At 57.5% G+C, this 23,407-nt stretch overlaps 1 protein-coding gene and 1 long non-coding RNA gene across 2 annotated transcripts in view; one reads left to right on the forward strand and one right to left on the reverse strand.

Annotated features, from left to right (window-relative positions):
- LOC140721608 (NACHT, LRR and PYD domains-containing protein 12-like) overlaps positions 1 to 19,947 on the forward strand; it is an 81,127-nt gene extending 61,180 nt beyond the window's left edge. Inside the window, exons 2-3 of the mRNA XM_073036420.1 lie at positions 19,594 to 19,680; positions 19,836 to 19,947. Coding sequence (XP_072892521.1) covers positions 19,594 to 19,680; positions 19,836 to 19,947 — 199 coding nt within the window. The remainder of the gene's footprint in view (positions 1 to 19,593; positions 19,681 to 19,835) is intronic.
- The window catches only part of LOC140721639 (uncharacterized), a 212,207-nt gene that overhangs the window by 186,923 nt on the left and 1,877 nt on the right, over positions 1 to 23,407 (reverse strand). The gene's annotated exons all lie outside the window — the stretch shown is intronic.

The raw sequence follows: 23,407 nt of genomic DNA on the forward strand, positions 1-23,407 counted from the left end.
CCCATCCCCAATCCTCCTGCGGGACCTCCCTTCCCCATCACCCTTCGTCCTGTGGGATCTCTATCCCCCATTCCCCTTCCTCCTTTGGGAGCACTCTTTCCCATCCCGCTTCCTCCTGCGGGATCTCCCTTCTCCAACCCCCTTCCTCCTGTGGGATCTCTCTCCCCCAACCCTCTTCCTACTGTGGTATCTCTCTCCCCCATTCCCCTTTCTACTGTGGGTTCTCTCTCCTCCATCCACCTTCCTCCTGTGGGAACTCTCTTCCCCATCCCCCTTCCTCCTGTGGGATCTCTCTTCCCCATCCCCCTTTCTCCTGTGGGATCTCTCTCCCCCAACCCCCTTCCTCCTGTGGGATCTGTCTCCCCCATTCCCCTTTCTACTGTGGGTTCTCTCTCCTCCATCCACCTTCCTCCTGTGGGAACTCTCTCCCCTATCCACCTTCCTCCTGTGGGAACTCTCTCCCCCAACCCCCTTCCTCCTGTGGGATCTCTCTCCCCCATTCCACTTTCTACTGTGGGTTCTCTCTCCGCCATCCACCTTCCTCCTGTGGGAACTCTCTCCCCCATCCACCTTCCTCCTGTGGGAACTCTCTCCCCAATCCCACTTCCTCCTCATGGGATCTCATTCCCCAACCCACTTCCTCCTGTGGGTGCTCTCTCCCCCATCCCCCTTTCTCTTGTGGGCTCACCTTTCACCATCCCCCTCCCTCCTGTGGGATCTCTATCCTCCATCCCCCTGCCTCCTGTGGGATCAATCATCCCCATCCCCCTTCCACCTGTGGGATATCTCTCACCCATCCCCCATCCTCCTGTGGGATCTCTCTCCCCCATCCCCCTTCCTCCTGTGGGAACTCTCTCACACATCCCCCTTCCTCCTGTGGGACCTCCATCACCATCCCCCTTCCTCCTGTGGGATCTCTCTCCCCTATCTCCCTTCCTCCTGTGGGATCTCTCTTCCCCATCCCTGTTCCTCCTGTGGGATCTGCCTCCCCCATCTCCCTTCCTCCTGTGGGAACTCTCTTCCCAATCCCATTCCTCCTGTGGGATCTCTCTCCCCCATCCCCCTTCCTCCTGTGGGATCTCTCTCTCCCATCCCCCTTCCTTCTGTGGGCACTCTCTCCTCCATTCCTGTTCCGCTTCTGGGATCTCTCTCCACCATCCGCCTTCTCCTGTGGGATCTCTCTCCCACATCCCCCTTCCTCTTGTGGGATCTCTCTCCACCATCCGCCTTCTCCTGTGGGAACCCTCTCCCCCATCCCCCTTCCTCCTGTGGGATCTCGCTCTCCCATCCCCCTTCCTCCTGTGGGCTCTCTCTCCTTCATTCCGCTTCCTCTTGTGGGATCTCACTCCACCATCCGCCTTCTCCTGTGGGATCTCTCTCCCACATCTCCCTTCCTCCTGTGGGATCTCTCTCTCCCATCCCCCATCCTCCTGTGGGACCTCTATTCTCCATCCCATCCTCCTGTGGGCTCTCGCTCCTCCATCCCCCTTCCTCCTGTGGGATCACTCTCCCCCATCGCCCATCCTCCTGTGGGACCTCTATTCTCCATCCCATCCTCCTGTGGGATCAATCATCCCCATCCCTCTTCCTCCTGTGGGATGTCTCTCCCCCATCCGCCTTCCTCCTGTGGGTTCTCACGCCCCCATCCCCCTACATCCTGTGGGACCTCTATTCTCCATCCCCCTTCCTCCTGTGGGTTCTCTCTCCCCCATCCCCCTACATCCTGTGGGACCTCTATTCTCCATCCCATCCTCCTGTGGGATCTCTCTCTCTCCCATCCCCTTCCTCCTGTGGGCTCTCTCTTCACCATCCCCCTTCCTCATGTGGGATCCCTCTCCCACATCCCTCTTCCTCCTGTTGGACATCTATTCTACATCCCATCCTCCTGTGGGATCAATCATCCCCATCTCTCTTCCTCCTGTGGGATGTCTCTCCCCCATCCGCCTTCCTCCTGTGGGTTCTCACGCCCCCATCCCCCTACATCCTGTGGGACCTCTATTCTCCATCCCCCTTCCTCCTGTGGGTTCTCTCTCCCCCATCCCCCTACATCCTGTGGGACCTCTATTCTCCATCCCATCCTCCTGTGGGATCAATCATCCCCATCCCCCCTTCCTCCTGTGGGATATCTCTCCCCCATCCCCCTTCCTCCTGCGGGACCTCCCTTTCCCATCACCCTTCGTCCTGTGGGATCTCTATCCCCAATTCCCCTTCCTCCTTTGGGATCACTCTCCCCCATCCCCCTTCCTCTGGTGGGATCTCTTCCCCATTCCCGTTCATCCTGTGGGATCTCTCTCCCCCATTCCCCTTTCTACTGTGGGTTCTCTCTCCTCCATCCACCTTCCTCCTGTGGGAACTCTCTCCCCTATCCACCTTCCTCCTGTGGGAACTCTCTCCCACAACCCACTTCCTCCTGTGGGATCACACTTCCCCATCACCCTTCGTCCTGTGGGATCTCTCTTCCCCATCCCCGTTCCTACTGTGGTATCTCTCTCCCCCATCCCCCTTCCTCCTGTGGGAGCTCTCTCCCCCATCCTTCTTCCTCCTGAAGGACCTCTCTCCCCCATCCCCCTTCATCCTGGGGGATCTCTCTCCACCATCCCACTTCCTCCTGTGGGATTTCTACCCTCCCACCCCACTTCCTCCTGTGGGATCTCTCTCTCCCAACCCCCTTCCTCCTGTGGGCTCTCTCTCCTCCATCCCCCTTCCCCCTGTGGGATCTCTCTCCCCCATCCCCCTACCTCCTGTGGGACCTCTATTCTCCATCCCATCCTCCTGTGGGATCAATCATCCCCATCCCTCTTCCTCCTGTGGGATGTCTCTCCCCCATCCGCCTTCCTCCTGTGGGTTCTCTCTCCCCCATCCCCCTACATCCTGTGGGACCTCTATTCTCCATCCCATCCTCCTGTGGGATCTCTCTCTCCCATCCCCCTTCCTCCTGTGGGCTCTCTCTCCTCCATCCCCCTTCCTCCTGTGGGATCTCTCTCCCCCATCCCCCTTCCTCCTGTGGGATCTCGCTCTCCCATCCCCCTTCCTCCTGTGGGCTCTCTCTCCTCCATTCCGCTTCCTCTTGTGGGATCTCTCTCCACTATCCGCCTTCTTCTGTGGGATCTCTCTCCCACATCTCCCTTCCTCCTGTGGGATCTCTCTCTCCCATCCCCCTTCCTCCTGTGGGCTCTCTCTCCTCCATCCCCCTTCCTCCTGTGGGATCTCTCTCCCCCATTCCCCTTCCTCCTGTGGGACCTCTATTCTCCATCCCATCCTCCTGTGGGATCAATCATCCCCATCCCCCTTCCTCTGTGGGATATCTCTCCCCCATCCCCCTTCCTCCTGTGGGTTCTCTCTTCCCCATCCCCCTTCCTCCTGTGGGATCCCTCTCCCACATCCCTCTTCCTACTGTGGGACCTCTATTCCCCATCGCATCCTCCTGTGGGATCAATCATCACCATCCCCCTTCCTCCTGTGGGATATCTCTCACCCATCCCCCTTTCTCCTGTGGGATCTCTCTCCCCTATCTCCCTTCCTCCTGTGGGATCTCTCTTCCCCATCCTCCTGTGGGATCTGCCTCCCCCATCTCCATTCCTCCTGTGGGAACTCTCTTCCCAATCCCATTCCTCCTGTGGGATCTCTCTCCCCCAACCCCCTTCCTCCTGTGGGATCTCTCTCTCCCATCCCCCTTCCTCCTGTGGGCACTCTCTCCTCCATTCCTCTTCCTCTTGTGGGATCTCTCTCCACCATGCGCCTTCTCCTGTGGGATCTCTCTCCCACATCCCCCTTCCTCTTGTGGGATCTCTCTCCACCATCCGCCTTATCCTGTGGGATCTCTCTCCCCCATCCCCCTTCCTGCTGTGGGATCTCGCTCTCCCATCCCCCTTCCTCCTGTGGGCTCTCTCTCCTCCATTCCGCTTCCTCTTGTGGGATCTCTCTCCACCATCCGCCTTCTCCTGTGGGATCTCTCTCCCCCATCCCCCTTCCTAGTGTCGGAACTCTCTCCCCCATCCCCCTTCCTCCTGTGGGATCTCTCTCCCCCATCCCCCTTCCTGCTGTGGGATCTCTCCCCTCTATCACCCGTCCTCCTGTGGGATCTCTCTCCCCCCATCCCGCTTCCTCCTGTCGGATCTCTCACCCCCATTCCGCTTCCTCTTGTGGGATCTCTCTCCACCATCCGCCTTCTCCTGTGGGATCTCTCTCCCACATCTCCCTTCCTCCTGTGGGATCTCTCTCCTCCATCCCCCTTCCTCCTGTGGGATCTCTCTACCCCATCCCCCTTCCTCCTGTGGGACCTCTATTCTCCATCCCATCCTCCTGTGGGATCAATCCCCATCCCACTTCCTCCTCTGGGATATCTCTCCCCCATCCCTCTTCCTCCTGTGGGTTCTCTCTCCTCCATCCCCCTTCCTCCTCTGGGATATCTCTCCCCCATCCCTCTTCCTCCTGTGGGTTCTCTCTTCCCCATCCCCCTTCCTCCTGTGGGATCCCTCTCCCACATCCCTCTTCCTCCTGTGGGACCTCTATTCTCCATCCCATCCTCCTGTGGGATCAATCATCCCCATCCCCCTTCCTCCTGTGGGATATCTCTCCCCCATCCCTCTTCCTCCTGTGGGATCTCTCTCCCCCATCCCCCATCCTCCTGTGGGATCTCTCTCCCCCATCCCCCGTACTCTTTTGGGAGGTCTCTGCCCCATCCCCCTTCCTCCTGTGGGAGCTCTCTCCCCCAACAACCTTTCTCCTGTGGGATATCTCTCCCCCATCCCCCAACGTCCTGTGGGAACTCTCTCCCCTATCCCCCTTCCTCTTGTGGGATCTCTCCCCAAACCCCCTTCCTCCAGTGGGATCTCTCTTCTCCATCCCCCTTCCTCCTCTGGGATTTCTCTCGCCAATCCCCCTTCCTCCTGTGGGATCTCACTTCCCCATCCCCCTTCCACCTGTGGTATCTCTCTTCCCCATCCCCGTTCCTCCTGTGGTAACTCTCTCCCCCATCCCTCTTCCTCCTGTGGGATGTCTCTCCCCCATCCGCCTTCCTCCTGTGGGTTCTCTCGCCCCCATCCCCCTACATCCTGTGGGACCTCTATTCTCCATCCCCCTTCCTCCTGTGGGTTCTCTCTCCCCCATCCCCCTACATCCTTTGGGACCTCTATTCTCCATCCCATCCTCCTGTGGGATCTCTCTCTCCCATCCCCCTTCCTCCTGTGGGCTCTCTCTCCTCCATCTCCCTTCCTCCTGTGGGATCTCTCTCCCCCATCCCCCTTCCTCCTGTGGGATCTCGCTCTCCCATCCCCCTTCCTCCTGTGGGCTCTCTCTCCTCCATTCCGCTTCCTCTTGTGGGATCTCTCTCCACCATCCGCCTTCTCCTGTGGGATCTCTCTCCCACATCTCCCTTCCTCCTGTGGGATCTCTCTCTCCCATCCCCCTTCCTCCTGTGGGCTCTCTCTCCTCCATCCCCCTTCCTCCTGTGGGACCTCTATTCTCCATCCCATCCTCCTGTGGGATCAATCATCCCCATCCCCCTTCCTCTGTGGGATATCTCTCCCCCATCCCCCTTCCTCCTGTGGGTTCTCTCTTCCCCATCCCCCTTCCTCCTGTGGGATCCCTCTCCCACATCCCTCTTCCTACTGTGGGACCTCTATTCTCCATCCCCCTTCCTCCTGTGGGTTCTGTCTCCTCCATCCCCCATCCTCCTGTGGGATCTCTCACCCCATCCCCCTTCCTCATGAGGGACCTCTATACTCCATCCCATCCTCCTGTAGGATCTCTCATCCCCATCCCCCTTCCTTCTGTGGGTACTCTCTCCTCCATCCACCTTCCTCCTGGGGGATCTCTCTCCACCATCCCACTTCCTCCTGTGGGATCTCTCGTCCACATCCCCCTTCCTCTTGTGGGATCTCTCCCCTATCCCCAATCCTCCTGCGGGACCTCCCTTCCCCATCACCCTTCGTCCTGTGGGATCTCTATCCCCCATTCCCCTTCCTCCTTTGGGAGCACTCTTTCCCATCCCGCTTCCTCCTGCGGGATCTCCCTTCTCCAACCCCCTTCCTCCTGTGGGATCTCTCTCCCCCAACCCTCTTCCTACTGTGGTATCTCTCTCCCCCATTCCCCTTTCTACTGTGGGTTCTCTCTCCTCCATCCACCTTCCTCCTGTGGGAACTCTCTTCCCCATCCCCCTTCCTCCTGTGGGATCTCTCTTCCCCATCCCCCTTTCTCCTGTGGGATCTCTCTCCCCCAACCCCCTTCCTCCTGTGGGATCTGTCTCCCCCATTCCCCTTTCTACTGTGGGTTCTCTCTCCTCCATCCACCTTCCTCCTGTGGGAACTCTCTCCCCTATCCACCTTCCTCCTGTGGGAACTCTCTCCCCCAACCCCCTTCCTCCTGTGGGATCTCTCTCCCCCATTCCACTTTCTACTGTGGGTTCTCTCTCCGCCATCCACCTTCCTCCTGTGGGAACTCTCTCCCCCATCCACCTTCCTCCTGTGGGAACTCTCTCCCCAATCCCACTTCCTCCTCATGGGATCTCATTCCCCAACCCACTTCCTCCTGTGGGTGCTCTCTCCCCCATCCCCCTTTCTCTTGTGGGCTCACCTTTCACCATCCCCCTCCCTCCTGTGGGATCTCTATCCTCCATCCCCCTGCCTCCTGTGGGATCAATCATCCCCATCCCCCTTCCACCTGTGGGATATCTCTCACCCATCCCCCATCCTCCTGTGGGATCTCTCTCCCCCATCCCCCTTCCTCCTGTGGGAACTCTCTCACACATCCCCCTTCCTCCTGTGGGACCTCCATCCCCCATCCCCCTTCCTCCTGTGGGATCTCTCTCCCCTATCTCCCTTCCTCCTGTGGGATCTCTCTTCCCCATCCCTGTTCCTCCTGTGGGATCTGCCTCCCCCATCTCCCTTCCTCCTGTGGGAACTCTCTTCCCAATCCCATTCCTCCTGTGGGATCTCTCTCCCCCATCCCCCTTCCTCCTGTGGGATCTCTCTCTCCCATCCCCCTTCCTTCTGTGGGCACTCTCTCCTCCATTCCTGTTCCGCTTCTGGGATCTCTCTCCACCATCCGCCTTCTCCTGTGGGATCTCTCTCCCACATCCCCCTTCCTCTTGTGGGATCTCTCTCCACCATCCGCCTTCTCCTGTGGGAACCCTCTCCCCCATCCCCCTTCCTCCTGTGGGATCTCGCTCTCCCATCCCCCTTCCTCCTGTGGGCTCTCTCTCCTCCATTCCGCTTCCTCTTGTGGGATCTCTCTCCACTATCCGCCTTCTCCTGTGGGATCTCTCTCCCACATCTCCCTTCCTCCTGTGGGATCTCTCTCTCCCATCCCCCATCCTCCTGTGGGACCTCTATTCTCCATCCCATCCTCCTGTGGGCTCTCGCTCCTCCATCCCCCTTCCTCCTGTGGGATCACTCTCCCCCATCGCCCATCCTCCTGTGGGACCTCTATTCTCCATCCCATCCTCCTGTGGGATCAATCACCCCATCCCCCTTCCTCCTGTGGGATATCTCTCCCCCATCCCCCTTGCTCCTGTGGGTTCTCTCTTCCCCATCCCCCTTCCTCATGTGGGATCCCTCTCCCACATCCCTCTTCCTCCTGTGGGACCTCTATTCTACATCCCATCCTCCTGTGGGATCAATCATCCCCATCCCTCTTCCTCCTGTGGGATGTCTCTCCCCCATCCGCCTTCCTCCTGTGGGTTCTCACGCCCCCATCCCCCTACATCCTGTGGGACCTCTATTCTCCATCCCCCTTCCTCCTGTGGGTTCTCTCTCCCCCATCCCCCTACATCCTGTGGGACCTCTATTCTCCATCCCATCCTCCTGTGGGATCAATCATCCCCATCCCCCTTCCTCCTGTGGGATATCTCTCCCCCATCCCCCTTCCTCCTGTGGGATCTCTCTCCCCCATCGCCCTTCCTCCTGTGGGACCTCTATTCTCCATCCCATCCTCCTGTGGGATCAATCATCCCCATCCCCCTTCCTCCTGTGGGATCTCTCCCCCATCCCCCTTCCTCCCGTGGGCTCTCTCTCCTCCATCCCCCTTCCCCCTGTGGGATCTCTCTCCCCCATCCCCCTACCTCCTGTGGGACCTCTATTCTCCATCCCATCCTCCTGTGGGATCAATCATTCCCATCCCTCTTCCTCCTGTGGGATGTCTCTCCCCCATCCGCCTTCCTCCTGTGGGTTCTCACGCCCCCATCCCCCTACATCCTGTGGGACCTCTATTCTCCATCCCCCTTCCTCCTGTGGGTTCTCTCTCCTCCATCCCCCATCCTCCTGTGGGATCTCACACCCCATCCCCCTTCCTCATGTGGGACCTCTATACTCCATCCCATCCTCCTGTAGGATCTCTCTCCTCCATCCCCCTTCCTCCTGGGGGATCTCTCTCCACCATCCCACTTCCTCCTGTGGGATCTCTCGTCCACATCCCCCTTCCTCTTGTGGGATCTCTCTCCCCCATCCCCAATCCTCCTGCGGGACCTCCCTTCCCCATCACCCTTCGTCCTGTGGGATCTCTATCCCCCATTCCCCTTCCTCCTTTGGGAGCACTCTTTCCCATCCCGCTTCCTCCTGCGGGATCTCCCTTCTCCAACCCCCTTCCTCCTGTGGGATCTCTCTCCCCCAACCCTCTTCCTACTGTGGTATCTCTCTCCCCCATTCCCCTTTCTACTGTGGGTTCTCTCTCCTCCATCCACCTTCCTCCTGTGGGAACTCTCTTCCCCATCCCCCTTCCTCCTGTGGGATCTCTCTTCCCCATCCCCCTTTCTCCTGTGGGATCTATCTCCCCCAACCCCCTTCCTCCTGTGGGATCTGTCTCCCCCATTCCCCTTTCTACTGTGGGTTCTCTCTCCTCCATCCACCTTCCTCCTGTGGGAACTCTCTCCCCTATCCACCTTCCTCCTGTGGGAACTCTCTCCCCCAACCCCCTTCCTCCTGTGGGATCTCTCTCCCCCATTCCACTTTCTACTGTGGGTTCTCTCTCCGCCATCCACCTTCCTCCTGTGGGAACTCTCTCCCCCATCCACCTTCCTCCTGTGGGAACTCTCTCCCCAATCCCACTTCCTCCTCATGGGATCTCATTCCCCAACCCACTTCCTCCTGTGGGTGCTCTCTCCCCCATCCCCCTTTCTCTTGTGGGCTCACCTTTCACCATCCCCCTCCCTCCTGTGGGATCTCTATCCTCCATCCCCCTGCCTCCTGTGGGATCAATCATCCCCATCCCCCTTCCACCTGTGGGATATCTCTCACCCATCCCCCATCCTCCTGTGGGATCTCTCTCCCCCATCCCCCTTCCTCCTGTGGGAACTCTCTCACACATCCCCCTTCCTCCTGTGGGACCTCCATCCCCCATCCCCCTTCCTCCTGTGGGATCTCTCTCCCCTATCTCCCTTCCTCCTGTGGGATCTCTCTTCCCCATCCCTGTTCCTCCTGTGGGATCTGCCTCCCCCATCTCCCTTCCTCCTGTGGGAACTCTCTTCCCAATCCCATTCCTCCTGTGGGATCTCTCTCCCCCATCCCCCTTCCTCCTGTGGGATCTCTCTCTCCCATCCCCCTTCCTTCTGTGGGCACTCTCTCCTCCATTCCTGTTCCGCTTCTGGGATCTCTCTCCACCATCCGCCTTCTCCTGTGGGATCTCTCTCCCACATCCCCCTTCCTCTTGTGGGATCTCTCTCCACCATCCGCCTTCTCCTGTGGGAACTCTCTCCCCCATCCCCCTTCCTCCTGTGGGATCTCGCTCTCCCATCCCCCTTCCTCCTGTGGGCTCTCTCTCCTCCATTCCGCTTCCTCTTGTGGGATCTCTCTCCACCATCCGCCTTCTCCTGTGGGATCTCTCTCCCACATCTCCCTTCCTCCTGTGGGATCTCTCTCTCCCATCCCGCTTCCTCCTGTGGGCTCTCTCTCCCCCATCCCCCATCCTCCTGTGGGACCTCTATTCTCCATCCCATCCTCCTGTGGGATCAATCATCCCCATCCCCCTTCCTCCTGTGGGATATCTCTCCCCCATCCCCCTTGCTCCTGTGGGTTCTCTCTTCCCCATCCCCCTTCCTCATGTGGGATCCCTCTCCCACATCCCTCTTCCTCCTGTGGGACCTCTATTCTACATCCCATCCTCCTGTGGGATCAATCATCCCCATCCCTCTTCCTCCTGTGGGATGTCTCTCCCCCATCCGCCTTCCTCCTGTGGGTTCTCACGCCCCCAACCCCCTACATACTGTGGGACCTCTATTCTCCATCCCCCTTCCTCCTGTGGGTTCTCTCTCCCCCATCCCCCTACATCCTGTGGGACCTCTATTCTCCATCCCATCCTCCTGTGGGATCTCTCTCTCTCCCATCCCCTTCCTCCTGTGGGCTCTCTCTTCCCCATCCCCCTTCCTCATGTGGGATCCCTCTCCCACATCCCTCTTCCTCCTGTTGGACCTCTATTCTACATCCCATCCTCCTGTGGGATCAATCATCTCCATCCCCCTTCCTCCTGTGGGTTCTCTCTCCCCCATCCCCCTACATCCTGTGGGCTCTCTCTCCTCCATCCCCCTTCCTCCTGTGGGATCTCTCTCCCCCATCGCCCTTCCTCCTGTGGGACCTCTATTCTCCATCCCATCCTCCTGTGGGATCAATCATCCCCATCCTCCTTCCTCCTGTGGGATATCTCCCCCATCCCCCTTCCTCCCGTGGGCTCTCTCTTCCCCATCCCCCTTCCTCCGTTGGGATCCCTCTCCAACATCCCTCTTCCTCCTGTGGGACCTCTATTCTCCATCCCATCCTCCTGTGGGATCAATCATCCCCATCCCCCTTCCTCCTGTGGGCACTCTCTCCCCCATTCCTCTTGCTCTTGTGGGATCTCACTCCACCATCCGCCTTCTCCTGTGGGATCTCTCTCCCACATCTCCCTTCCTCTTGTGGGATCACTCTCCACCATCCGCCTTCTCCTGTGGGATCTCTCTCCCCCATCCCCCTTCCTCCTGTGGGATCTCGCTCTCCCATCCCCCTTCCTCCTGTGGGCTCTCTCTCCTCCATTCCGCTTCCTCTTGTGGGATCTCTCTCCACCATCCCCTTTCCTCCTGTGGGATCTCTCTCTCCCATCCCCCTTCCTCCTGTGGGCTCTCTCTCCTCCATCCCCCTTCCTCCTGTGGGATCTCTCTCCCCCATCCCCCTTCCTCCTGTGGGACCTCTATTCTCCATCACATCCTCCTGTGGGATCAAACATCCCCATCCCACTTCCTGTGGAATATCTCTCTCCCATCCCCCTTCCTCCTGTGGGTTCTCTCTTCCCCATCCCCCTTCCTCATGTGGGATCCCTCTCCCACATCCCTCTTCCTCCTGTGGGACATGTATTCTCCATCCCATCCTCCTGTGGGATCAATCATTCCCATCCCACTTCCTCCTGTGGGATATCTCTCCCCCATCCCCCTTCCTCCTGTGGGAACTCTCTCCCCCATCCCCCTTCCTCCTGTGCTATCTCTCTCCCCCATCCCCCTTCCTGCTGTGGGATCTCTCCCCTCCATCACCCGTCCTCCTGTGGGATCTCTCTCCCCCATCCCCCTTCCTCCTGTCGGATCTCTCACCCCCATTCCGCTTCCTCTTGTGGGATCTCTCTCCACCATCCGCCTTCTCCTGTGGGATCTCTCTCCCACATCTCCCTTCCTCCTGTGGGATCTCTCTCTCCCATCCCCCTTCCTCCTGTGGGCTCTCTCTCCTCCATTCCGCTTCCTCTTGTGGGATCTCTCTCCACCATCCCCTTTCCTCCTGTGGGATCTCTCTCTCCCATCCCCCTTCCTCCTGTGGGCTCTCTCTCCTCCATCCCCCTTCCTCCTGTGCGATCTCTCTCCCCCATCCCCTTTCCTCCTGTGGGACCTCTATTCTCCATCCCATCCTCCTGTGGGATCAAACATCCCCATCCCCCTTCCTGTGGGATATCTCTCCCCCATCCCCCTTCCTCCTGTGGGTTCTCTCTTCCCCATCCCCCTTCCTCATGTGGGATCCCTCTCCCACATCCGTCTTCCTCCTGTGGGACCTGTATTCTCCATCCCATCCTCCTGTGGGATCAATCATCCCCATCCCCCTTCCTGCTGTGGGATCTCTCCCCTCCATCACCCGTCCTCCTGTGGGATCTCTCTCCCCCATCCCCCTTCCTCCTGTCGGATCTCTCACCCCCATTCCGCTTCCTCTTGTGGGATCTCTCTCCACCATCCGCCTTCTCATGTGGGATCTATCTCCCACATCTCCCTTCCTCCTGTGGGATATCTCTCTCCCATCCCTCTTCCTCCTGTGGGATCCCTCTCCAACATCCCTCTTCCTCCTGTGGGACCTCTATTCTCCATCCCATCCTCCTGTGGGATCCCTCTCCCACATCCCTCTTCCTCCTGTGGGACCTGTATTCTCCATCCCATCCTCCTGTGGGATCTCTCTCCCCCATCCCCCTTCCTCCTGTGGGATCTCTCCCCCATCCCCCTTCTGTGGGAGCTCTCTCCCCCATCCCCCTTCGTCCTGGGGGATCTCTCTCCACCATCCCACTTCCTCCTGTGGGATTTCTCCCCCCCCACCCCCCTTCCTCCTGTGGGATCTCTCTCTCCCAACCCCCTTCCTCCTGTGGGCTCTCTCTCCTCCATCCCCCTTCCCCCTGTAGGATCTCTCTCCCCCATCCCCCTACCTCCTGTGGGATCTCTCTCCCCCATCCCCCTTCCTCCTGTGGGATCTCTCTTCCCAATCCCCCATCCTCCTGTGGGATCAATCATCCCCATCCCTCTTCCTCCTGTGGGATGTCTCTCCCCCATCCGCCTTCCTCCTGTGGGTTCTCACGCCCCCATCCCCCTACATCTTGAGAGACCTCTATTCTCCATCCCCCTTCCTCCTGTGGGATCTCTCTTCCCCATCCCCCTTTCTCCTGTGGGATCTCTCTCCCCCAACCCCCTTCCTTCTGTGGGATCTGTCTCCCCCATTCCCCTTTCTACTGTGGGTTCTCTCTCCTCCATCCACCTTCCTCCTGTGGGAACTCTCTCCCCTATCCACCTTCCTCCTGTGGGAACTCTCTCCCCCAACCCCCTTCCTCCTGTGGGATCTCTCTCCCCCATTCCACTTTCTACTGTGGGTTCTCTCTCCGCCATCCACCTTCCTCCTGTGGGATCTCTCTCCCCCATCCCCCTCCCTCCTGTGGGATCTCTATCCTCCATCCCCCTGCCTCCTGTGGGATCTCTCTCCCACATCTCCCTTCCTCCTGTGGGATCTCTCTCTCCCATCCCCCTTCCTCCTGTGGGATCTCTCTCCCCCATCCCCCTTCCTCCTGTGGGACCTCTATTCTCCATCGCATCCTCCTGTGGGATCAAACATCACCATCCCCCTTCCTCCTGTGGGATATCTCTCCCCCATCCCTCTTCCTCCTCTGGGTTCTCTCTTCCCCATCCCCCTTCCTCCTGTGGGATCCCTCTCCAACATCCCTCTTCCTCCTGTGGGACCTCTATTCTCCATCCCATCCTCCTGTGGGATCAATCATCCCCATCCCCCTTCCTCCTGTGGGATATCTCTCCCCCATCCCCCTTCCTCCTGTGGGAGCTCTCTCCCACATCCCCCTTCGTCCTGGGGGATCTCTCTCCACCATCCCACTTCCTCCTGTGGGATTTCTCCCCCCCACCCCCCTTGCTCCTGTGGGATCTCTCTCTCCCAACCCCCTTCCTCCTGTGGGCTCTCTCACTTCCATCCCCCTTCCCCCTGCGGGATCTCTCTCCCCCATCCCCCTACCTCCTGTGGGACCTCTATTCTCCATCCCATCCTCCTGTGGGATCAATCATCCCCATCCCCCTTCCTCCTGTGGGATCTCTCTCCCCTATCTCCCTTCCTCCTGTGGGACCTCCATCCCCCATCCCCCTTCCTCCTGTGGGATCTCTCTCCCCTATCTCCCTTCCTCCTGTGGGATCTCTCTTCCCAATCCCATTCCTCCTGTGGGATCTCTCTCCCCCATCCCCCTTCCTCCTGTGGGATCTCTCTCTCCCATCCCCCTTCCTCCTTTGGGCACTCTCTCCTCCATTCCTCTTCCTCTTGTGGGATCTCTCTCCACCATCCGCCTTCTCCTGTGGGATCTCTCTCCCACATCCCCTTCCTCTTGTGGGATCTCTCTCCACCATCCGCCTTCTCCTGTGGGATCTCTCTCCCCCATCCCCCTTCCTCCTGTGGGATTTCGCTCACCCATCCCCCTTCCTCCTGTGGGCTCTCTCTCCATTCCGCTTCCTCTTGTGGGATCTCTCTCCACCATCCGCCTTTTCCTGTGGGATCTCTCTCCCACATCTCCCTTCCTCCTGTGGGATCTCTCTCTCCCATCCCCCTTCCTCCTGTGGGCTCTCTCTCCTCCATCCCCCTTCCTCCTGTGGGATCTCTCTCCCCCATCCCCCTTCCTCCTGTGGGACATCTATTCTCCATCCCATCCTCCTGTGGGATCAATCATCCCCATCCCCCTTCCTCCTGTGGGATATCTCTCCCCAATCCCCCTTCCTCCTGTGGGTTCTCCCTTCCCCATCCCCCTTCCTCATGTGGGATCCCTCTCCCACATCCCTCTTCCTCCTATGGGACCTCTATTCTCCATCCCATCCTCCTGTGGGATCAATCATCCCCATCCCCCTTCCTCCTGTGGGATCTCTCTCCCCTATCTCCCTTCCTCCTGTGGGATCTCTCTTCCCCATCCCTGTTCCTCCTGTGGGATCTGCCTCCCCCATCTCCCTTCCTCCTGTGGGAACTCTCTTCCCAATCCCATTCCTCCTGTGGGATCTCTCTCCCCCATCCCCCTTCCTCCTGTGGGATCTCTCTCTCCCATCCCCCTTCCTCCTGTGGGCACTCTCTCCTCCATTCCTGTTCCTCTTGTGGGATCTCTCTCCACCATCCGCCTTCTCCTGTGGGATCTCTCTCCCCCATCCCCCTTCCTCCTGTGGGATCTCGCTCTCCCATCCCCTTCCTCCTGTGGGCTCTCTCTCCTCCATTCCGCTTCCTCTTGTGGGATCTCTCTCCACCATCCGCCTTCTCCTGTGGGATCACTCTCCCACATCTCCCTTCCTCCTGTGGGATCTCTCTCTCCCATCCCCCTTCCTCCTGTGGGCTCTCTCTCCTCCATCCCCCTTCCTCCTGTGGGATCTCTCTCCCCCATCCCCCATCCTCCTGTGGGACCTCTATTCTCCATCCCATCCTCCTGTGGGATCTCTCTCTCCCATCCCCCTTCCTCCTGTGGGCTCTCTCTCCTCCATCCCCCTTCCTCCTGTGGGATCTCTCTCCCCCATTCCCCTTCCTCCTGTGGGACCTCTATTCTCCATCCCATCCTCCTGTGGGTTCAATCATCCCCATCCCCCTTCCTCCTGTGGGATATCTCTCTCCCATCCCTCTTCCTCCTGTGGGATCCCTCTCCAACATCCCTCTTCCTCCTGTGGGACCTCTATTCTCCATCCCATCCTCCTGTGGGATATCTCTCCCACATCCCCCTTCCACCTGTGGTATCTCTCTCCCCCATCCCCCTTCGTCCTGGGGGATCTCTCTCCACCATCCCACTTCCTCCTGTGGGATTTCTCTCCTCCATCCCCCTTCCTCCTGTGGGATCTCTCTCCCCCATCCCCCTTCCTCCTGTGGGACCTCTATTCTCCATCGCATCCTCCTGTGGGATCAAACATCACCATCCCCCTTCCTCCTGTGGGATATCTCTCCCCCATCCCTCTTCCTCCTCTGGGTTCTCTCTTCCCCATCCCCCTTCCTCCTGTGGGATCCCTCTCCAACATCCCTCTTCCTCCTGTGGGACCTCTATTCTCCATCCCATCCTCCTGTGGGATCAATCATCCCCATCCCCCTTCCTCCTGTGGGATATCTCTCCCCCATCCCCCTTCCTCCTGTGGGAGCTCTCTCCCACATCCCCCTTCATCCTGGGGGATCTCTCTCCACCATCCCACTTCCTCCTGTGGGATTTCTCCCCCCCACCCCCCTTGCTCCTGTGGGATCTCTCTCTCCCAACCCCCTTCCTCCTGTGGGCTCTCTCTCTTCCATCCCCCTTCCCCCTGCGGGATCTCTCTCCCCCATCCCCCTACCTCCTGTGGGACCTCTATTCTCCATCCCATCCTCCTGTGGGATCAATCATCCCCATCCCCGTTCCTCCTGTGGGATCTCTCTCCCCTATCTCCCTTCCTCCTGTGGGACCTCTATCCCCCATCCCCCTTCCTCCTGTGGGATCTCTCTCCCCTATCTCCCTTCCTCCTGTGGGATCTCTCTTCCCAATCCCATTCCTCCTGTGGGATCTCTCTCCCCCATCCCCCTTCCTCCTGTGGGATCTCTCTCTCCCATCCCCCTTCCCCCTTTGGGCACTCTCTCCTCCATTCCTCTTCCTCTTGTGGGATCTCTCTCCACCATCCGCCTTCTCCTGTGGGATCTCTCTCCCCCATCCCCCTTCCTCCTGTGGGATTTCGCTCACCCATCCCCCTACCTCCTGTGGGACCTCTATTCTCCATCCCATCCTCCTGTGGGATCAATCATCCCCATCCCTCTTCCTCCTGTGGGATGTCTCTCCCCCATCCGCCTTCCTCCTGTGGGTTCTCACGCCCCCATCCCCCTACATCTTGAGGGACCTCTATTCTCCATCCCCCTTCCTCCTGTGGGATCTCTCTTCCCCATCCCCCTTTCTCCTGTGGGATCTCTCTCCCCCAACCCCCTTCCTCCTGTGGGATCTGTCTCCCCCATTCCCCTTTCTACTGTGGGTTCTCTCTCCTCCATCCACCTTCCTCCTGTGGGAACTCTCTCCCCTATCCACCTTCCTCCTGTGGGAACTCTCTCCCCCAACCCCCTTCCTCCTGTGGGATCTCTCTCCCCCATTCCACTTTCTACTGTGGGTTCTCTCTCCGCCATCCACCTTCCTCCTGTGGGATCTCTCTCCCCCATCCCCCTCCCTCCTGTGGGATCTCTATCCTCCATCCCCCTGCCTCCTGTGGGATCTCTCTCCCACATCTCCCTTCCTCCTGTGGGATCTCTCTCTCCCATCCCCCTTCCTCCTGTGGGCTCTCTCTCCTCCATCCCCCTTCCTCCTGTGGGATCTCTCTCCCCCATCAACCTTCCTCCTGTGGGACCTCTATTCTCCATCGCATCCTCCTGTGGGATCAAACATCACCATCCCCCTTCCTCCTGTGGGATATCTCTCCCCCATCCCTCTTCCTCCTCTGGGTTCTCTCTTCCCCATCCCCCTTCCTCCTGTGGGATCCCTCTCCAACATCCCTCTTCCTCCTGTGGGACCTCTATTCTCCATCCCATCCTCCTGTGGGATCAATCATCCCCATCCCCCTTCCTCCTGTGGGATATCTCTCCCCCATCCCCCTTCCTCCTGTGGGAGCTCTCTCCCACATCCCCCTTCGTCCTGGGGGATCTCTCTCCACCATCCCACTTCCTCCTGTGGGATTTCTCCCCCCCACCCCCCTTGCTCCTGTGGGATCTCTCTCTCCCAACCCCCTTCCTCCTGTGGGCTCTCTCTCTTCCATCCCCCTTCCCCCTGCGGGATCTCTCTCCCCCATCCCCCTACCTCCTGTGGGACCTCTATTCTCCATCCCATCCTCCTGTGGGATCAATCATCCCCATCCCCCTTCCTCCTGTGGGATCTCTCTCCCCTATCTCCCTTCCTCCTGTGGGACCTCCATCCCCCATCCCCCTTCCTCCTGTGGGATCTCTCTCCCCTATCTCCCTTCCTCCTGTGGGATCTCTCTTCCCAATCCCATTCCTCCTGTGGGATCTCTCTCCCCCATCCCCCTTCCTCCTGTGGGATCTCTCTCTCCCATCCCCCTTCCTCCTTTGGGCACTCTCTCCTCCATTCCTCTTCCTCTTGTGGGATCTCTCTCCACCATCCGCCTTCTCCTGTGGGATCTCTCTCCCACATCCCCCTTCCGCTTGTGGGATCTCTCTCCACCATCCGCCTTCTCCTGTGGGATCTCTCTCCCACATCTCCCTTCCTCCTGTGGGATCTCTCTCTCCCATCCCCCTTCCTCCTGTGGGCTCTCTCTCCTCCATCCCCCTTCCTCCTGTGGGATCTCTCTCCCACATTCCCCTTCCTCCTGTGGGGTCTCTGTCCAACATTCCCCTTCCTCCTGTGGGGTCTCTCTCCCATATTCCCCTTCCTCCTGTGGCATCTCTCTCCCATTCCCCTTCCTCCTGTGGGGTCTCTCTTTCCCATCCCCCTTCCTCCTGTGGGATCTCTCTCCCACATTCCCCTTCCTCCTGTGGGATCTCTCTCCCACATTCCCCTTCCTCCTGTGGGATCTCTCTCTCACATTCCCCTTCCTCCTGGGGGAACTCTCTCCCCCATCCCCCTTCCTCCTGTGGGATCTCTCTGCCACATTCCCCTTCCTCCTGTGCTGTCTCTCTTTCCCATCCCCCTTCCTCTTGTGGGATCCCTCTTCTCCATCCCCCTTCCTCCTGTGGGATCTCTCTCCACCATCCCCCTTCCTTCTGTGGGATCTTTCTCCCCCATCCCCCTTCCTTCTGTGGGAACTCTCTTCCCCATCCCTTTCTCCTGTGGGATCTCCCTTCCCCGTCCCCTTCTTCCTGTGGGATCTTTCTTCCCCATTCCCTTCCTCCTGTGCGTTCTCTCTCCCCATCCCCCTTCTTCTTGTGGGTTCTCTTTCCCCCATCCTCCTTCCTCTTGTGGGATCTCTCTACCACATCCCCTTTCCTCTTTTGGGATCTCTCTCCCCTATCCCCCTTCCTCCTGTGGGATCTCTATCCCCCATCCCCCTTCCTCTTGTGGGATCTCTCTCCCCCATCCCCCTTACTTCTGTGGGATTTCTCTTCCCCATCCACCTTCCTCTTGTGGGATCACATTTCCCCGTCCCCCTTCCTCCTGTGGGATCCCACTCCCCATCCCCCTTCCTCCTGTGTGATCTCTCTCCCCCATCCCCCTTCCTCCTGTGGGATCTTTCTTCCACATCCCCCTTCCTCCTGTGTGATCTCTCTTCCACATCTCCCTTTCCCATGTGGGATCTCTCTTCTCCATCCACCTTCCTCTTGTGGGATCTCTCTGCCCCATCTAACTTCCTCCTGTGGGATCTCTCTCCCCCACCCCCCTTCCTCCTGTGGGATATCTCTCCCCCATCCCCCTTCCTCCTGTGGGATATCTCTGCCCCATCCCTCTTCTTCCTGTGGTATCTCTCTTCCCCATCCCCCTTCCTCCTGTGGGTTATCTCTGCCCCATCCCCCTTCATCTTGTGGGTTCTCTCTTCCACATCCTCTTCCTTCTGTGTCTTTCCATCCTTTACCTTAGGTGATGTCTCTTCCTCCATCTCCCATCGACATTCCCCGATTCTCAAATCTCCCTCACTGTTTGACTTTCTCCCCTTCACTCCTGCCCTTTCCGACTGTCTCACGTCAGTAACACTTTTCTAACCATCAGGGAATGAGAGAGAATATGTGGAGTTTACAGGGTCACAGCGACAGACGATATTACTGACATTCGGTGGATTCATTGGAGCTGGGCAGTGAGGGACATTGACAGTGATGGGAACTGTGATCAGTGAATTAATAAAGGGTTTAATGTTTGCTGAAATATCCAAGTGAGAGAAATTGCTTCAGACCCACGGTTTTAATCACTATGTTCATCAATCTATCTGTTTGTGATTAGACTCGGGGGGAATGACCTGGGAGATTCAGGAGTGAAACTGGTGTCTGCGGCTCTGGGGAAACCGGAGTGTAAAATACAGAAACTGTGGTAAGTACCAGACTGTGGGAGATTGTGTTTACAGTCACTGGGTGTCTGACACTGAACATTAATGTGATCAGTAATTGTGTTACTGATAAACACTGGGGATTTGTACCGTCTCCTGTCTCTCTGTGTCCTTCACCCTCACTCTCTCTCATCTCCAGGCTGAGGGGTGTCGGTCTCACAGATTCTGGTGCCGAGGATCTCGTCTCCGCTCTCAGTACAAACCCATTACTGACGGGGCTGGACCTGATATCAAACTCGCTGACAGACTAGCCTTATAATCTTCCAGATTCATATCATTACCTAGTTTTTGAACCTTTTGGAAGCTCTTCTTTTCTTCTTCACTAGATTTACAACGGCCTTTGTGCACCACAGATCTTGTAACCTACCATCCTTTCCATGTCTCATTGGAAAGTACCTACTCAGAACCCCACGCAAATATACCCTGAACATTTTCTACACTTCTTCGGTATGTTTCCCTGAGGACATCAATTTCCAATTTATGCTTACAAGTTCCAACCTGATATACTCATAGTTCTCCTTACTCCAATTAGAGGTTCCCTAACTTGCCTGTTCCTATCCCTCTCTAAAGCTATGGGAAAAGAGATAGAATTGTGATCACTGTCTCCAAAATGCTCTCCCACTGAGAGACCTGACACCTGGCCAGGTTCATTTCCCAATACCGGATCAAGTACAGCCTCTCCTCTTGTAGGCTTATATACATATTGTGTCAGGAAACCTTCCTGAACACACCTAACAAACTCCACCCCATCAAAACCCTTCACTCTGCGGAGATGCCAATCAATATTTGGGAAATTAAAATCTCCCACTTCAACAACCCTGTTATTGTTACTCCTTTCCAGAATCTGTCTCCCTATCTGCTCCTCGATGTCCCTGTTACTGTTGGGAGGTCTATAAAAAACAACCAGTCGAGTTATTGACCCCTTCCTGTTCCTAACCTCCACCCACAGAGACTGTAGACAACCCCTCCATGACTTCCTCCTTTTCTGCAGCCGTGACACTATCTCTGATCAACAATGCCATGCCCCCACCTCTGTGGCCTCCCTCCCTGTCCTTTCTGAAACATCTAAAGCTGGGCACTCGAAATAAACATTCCTGTCCCTGCACCATCCGAGTCTCTGTAATGGCCACCACATCATATCTCCAAGTACTGATCCACGCTCTAAGCTCATCTGCTTTGTTCACAACACTCCTTGCATTAAAATAGACACACCTCAAACCATCGGTCTGAGAGCGTCCCTTCTCTATCACCTGCCTATCCTCCCTCTCGCGCTGTCTCCAAATTTTCTCTATTTGTGAGCCAACCTCCCTTTCCGCCATCACTTCATTTCAGTTCCCACCCCCTCCCAGCAATTCTAGTTTAAATTCTCCCCGATAGCCTTAGCAAACCAGGATATCGGTTTCCCTGGCGTTCAAGTGCAACCCGTCCTTTTTGTGCAGGTCACAGCTGCTCCAAAGGAGGTCCCAGTGATCCAGAAATCCGAATCCCTGCCTCCTGCTCCAATCCCTCAGCCACGCATTCATCCTCCACCTCATTCTATTCCTGTACTCACTGTCGCGTGGCACAGGCAGTAATCCCGAGATTACTACCTTTGCCGGTCCTGCTTCTCAACTTCCTTCCTAACTCCCTGTAGTCTGTTTTCAGGTCCTCTTCCCTTTTCCTACCTATGTCACTGGTACCAATATGTACCACGACCTCTGGCTGTTCTCCCTCTCACTGCAGGATATCTTGGACGTGTTCTGAAACATCCCGGACCCTGGCACCTGGGAGGCAAACGACCATCCGCGTTTCTTTCCTGCGTCCACAGAATCGTCTCTCTGGTCCTCAAACGACAGAGTCACCTATCACTACTGTCTTCCTCTTCCTTTCCCTGTCCTTTTGAGCCACAGGGCCACTGTTGCCTCCACCAGGTAGGCTGTCCCCACCCCTCTCCAGCAGTACTTGAACAGGGGTACTTATCGTCAAGGGGAATAGCCACAGGTACCTGCTTCTTGCCATTCCCTCTCCTGACAGTGACCCATTTCTTAAGTCTCCCATGGCCCCGGTGTGACCACCTGCCTGAAACTCCTCTCTATCACCTCCTCGCTCTCCCTGACCAGACGAAGGTCATCGAGCTGCATCTCCAGTTCCCTAACTCGGTCCCTCAGGAGCTGCAGCTCGACACACCGGGTGCAGATGTTGCCGTCCAGGAGGCTGGGAGTCTCCAGGATCTCCCACATCTGACACCGAGCACAGAAAACCAGCCTCACACACATACTCTCTGTCTGTATTGTAAACAGATAACCTACCTCGCCTCGACCCTTTATCGCCGAAGCCCCGTTGAGCCAAAGCCTTCCTACTCTGTCTCCCGTTCCTCTGACGCTCGCTCTGTAAATCTGTCTTCCTTTTAAACTCTTCTCGCTCTTCTCACTGGCCGACTTGCGCAGTTGTGCTGAAGGAAAAAATCAGTAATTGTGTTACTGATAAACACTGGGGATTTGTACCGTCTCCTGTCTCTCTGTGTCCTTCACCCTCACTCTCTCTCATCTCCAGGCTGTACAATGTCGGTCTCACAGATTCTGGTGCCGAGGATCTCGTCTCCGCTCTCACTACAAATCGATCACTGACGGAGCTGGACCTGAGTGATAATAAACTGGGAGATTCAGGAGGGAAACTGGTGTCTGCGGCTCTGAGGAACCCGGAGTGTAAAATACAGAAACTGCGGTAAGTACCAGACTGTGGGAGATTGTGTTTACAGTCACTGGGTGTCTGACACTGAACATTAATGTGATCAGTAATTGTGTTACTGATAAACACTGGGGATTTGTACCGTCTCCTGTCTCTCTGTGTCCTTCACCCTCACTCTCTCTCATCTCCAGGCTGATCCGTGTCGGTCTCACAGATTCTGGTGCCGAGGATCTCGTCTCCGCTCTCAGTACAAAACCATCACTGACGGAGCTGGACCTGGGATTAAACTCGCTGACAGACCGATCTGTCCCCGCTCTCCGCCGCCTCATACTGACCCTCCCGAGACTGGAGCGGATCTGGTGAGTGTTTGTGTTAATGTTCAATGTGATAAAATATCAGCGGATCCGCGGGTTTTCTGGTGATATTTGTCTGTGAGTGTTGTTGAAACATTAACCCCGGTCCCCTGTTACTGACACTGTTGTGTAATCTGTTTATTTCATCTTTATTCTCCCATCTGTTTCAGGCTGTGGAACAATTGGTTCAGTGAGACCGGGAGGAAGGATCTGGGGTCTCTGCGGGAACCCAGACCCGGACTGAGACTGGATCTGTGAACATCTGAATGTGTGAACATCCCCGCCCGCGGGATGGGGACATTTGGCCGACTCCCCGCCCTCCCCTTTAACTCCCGCCCTTACCTTTAACGGCCGCGCGCCGGGGATGATTCCCAACGGTTTTAACGGAACCGGCTCGGGCCTCGCGCTGTGTGCGTCGCTCGCAGCGGTCCCGCAGTGACGTGTTTCCGCCTGCTGTCCGGCGGGGCAGCTTCCGCCGGATGTGCGTGTGCGAGACTCCCCACGTGACACCCCGGGGAATTACCCGGACAGGAAGAGCCCGGGGGTCCGGGGCTCAGTCTGGGACACCGGTGTCCCGGGTTGGGGGGGATGATCCCGGGAGAGAATCCTTTTGCTCCCTTTGCTGAGGACGGTGCATTCGGCAGCCTGGCCGATATAATGATGTTAAATGGACAAATCCCTCGGCAGTGAC

Source organism: Hemitrygon akajei, unplaced genomic scaffold, assembly GCF_048418815.1.
Source record: "Hemitrygon akajei unplaced genomic scaffold, sHemAka1.3 Scf000058, whole genome shotgun sequence".
Lineage (NCBI taxonomy): Eukaryota > Metazoa > Chordata > Chondrichthyes > Myliobatiformes > Dasyatidae > Hemitrygon > Hemitrygon akajei.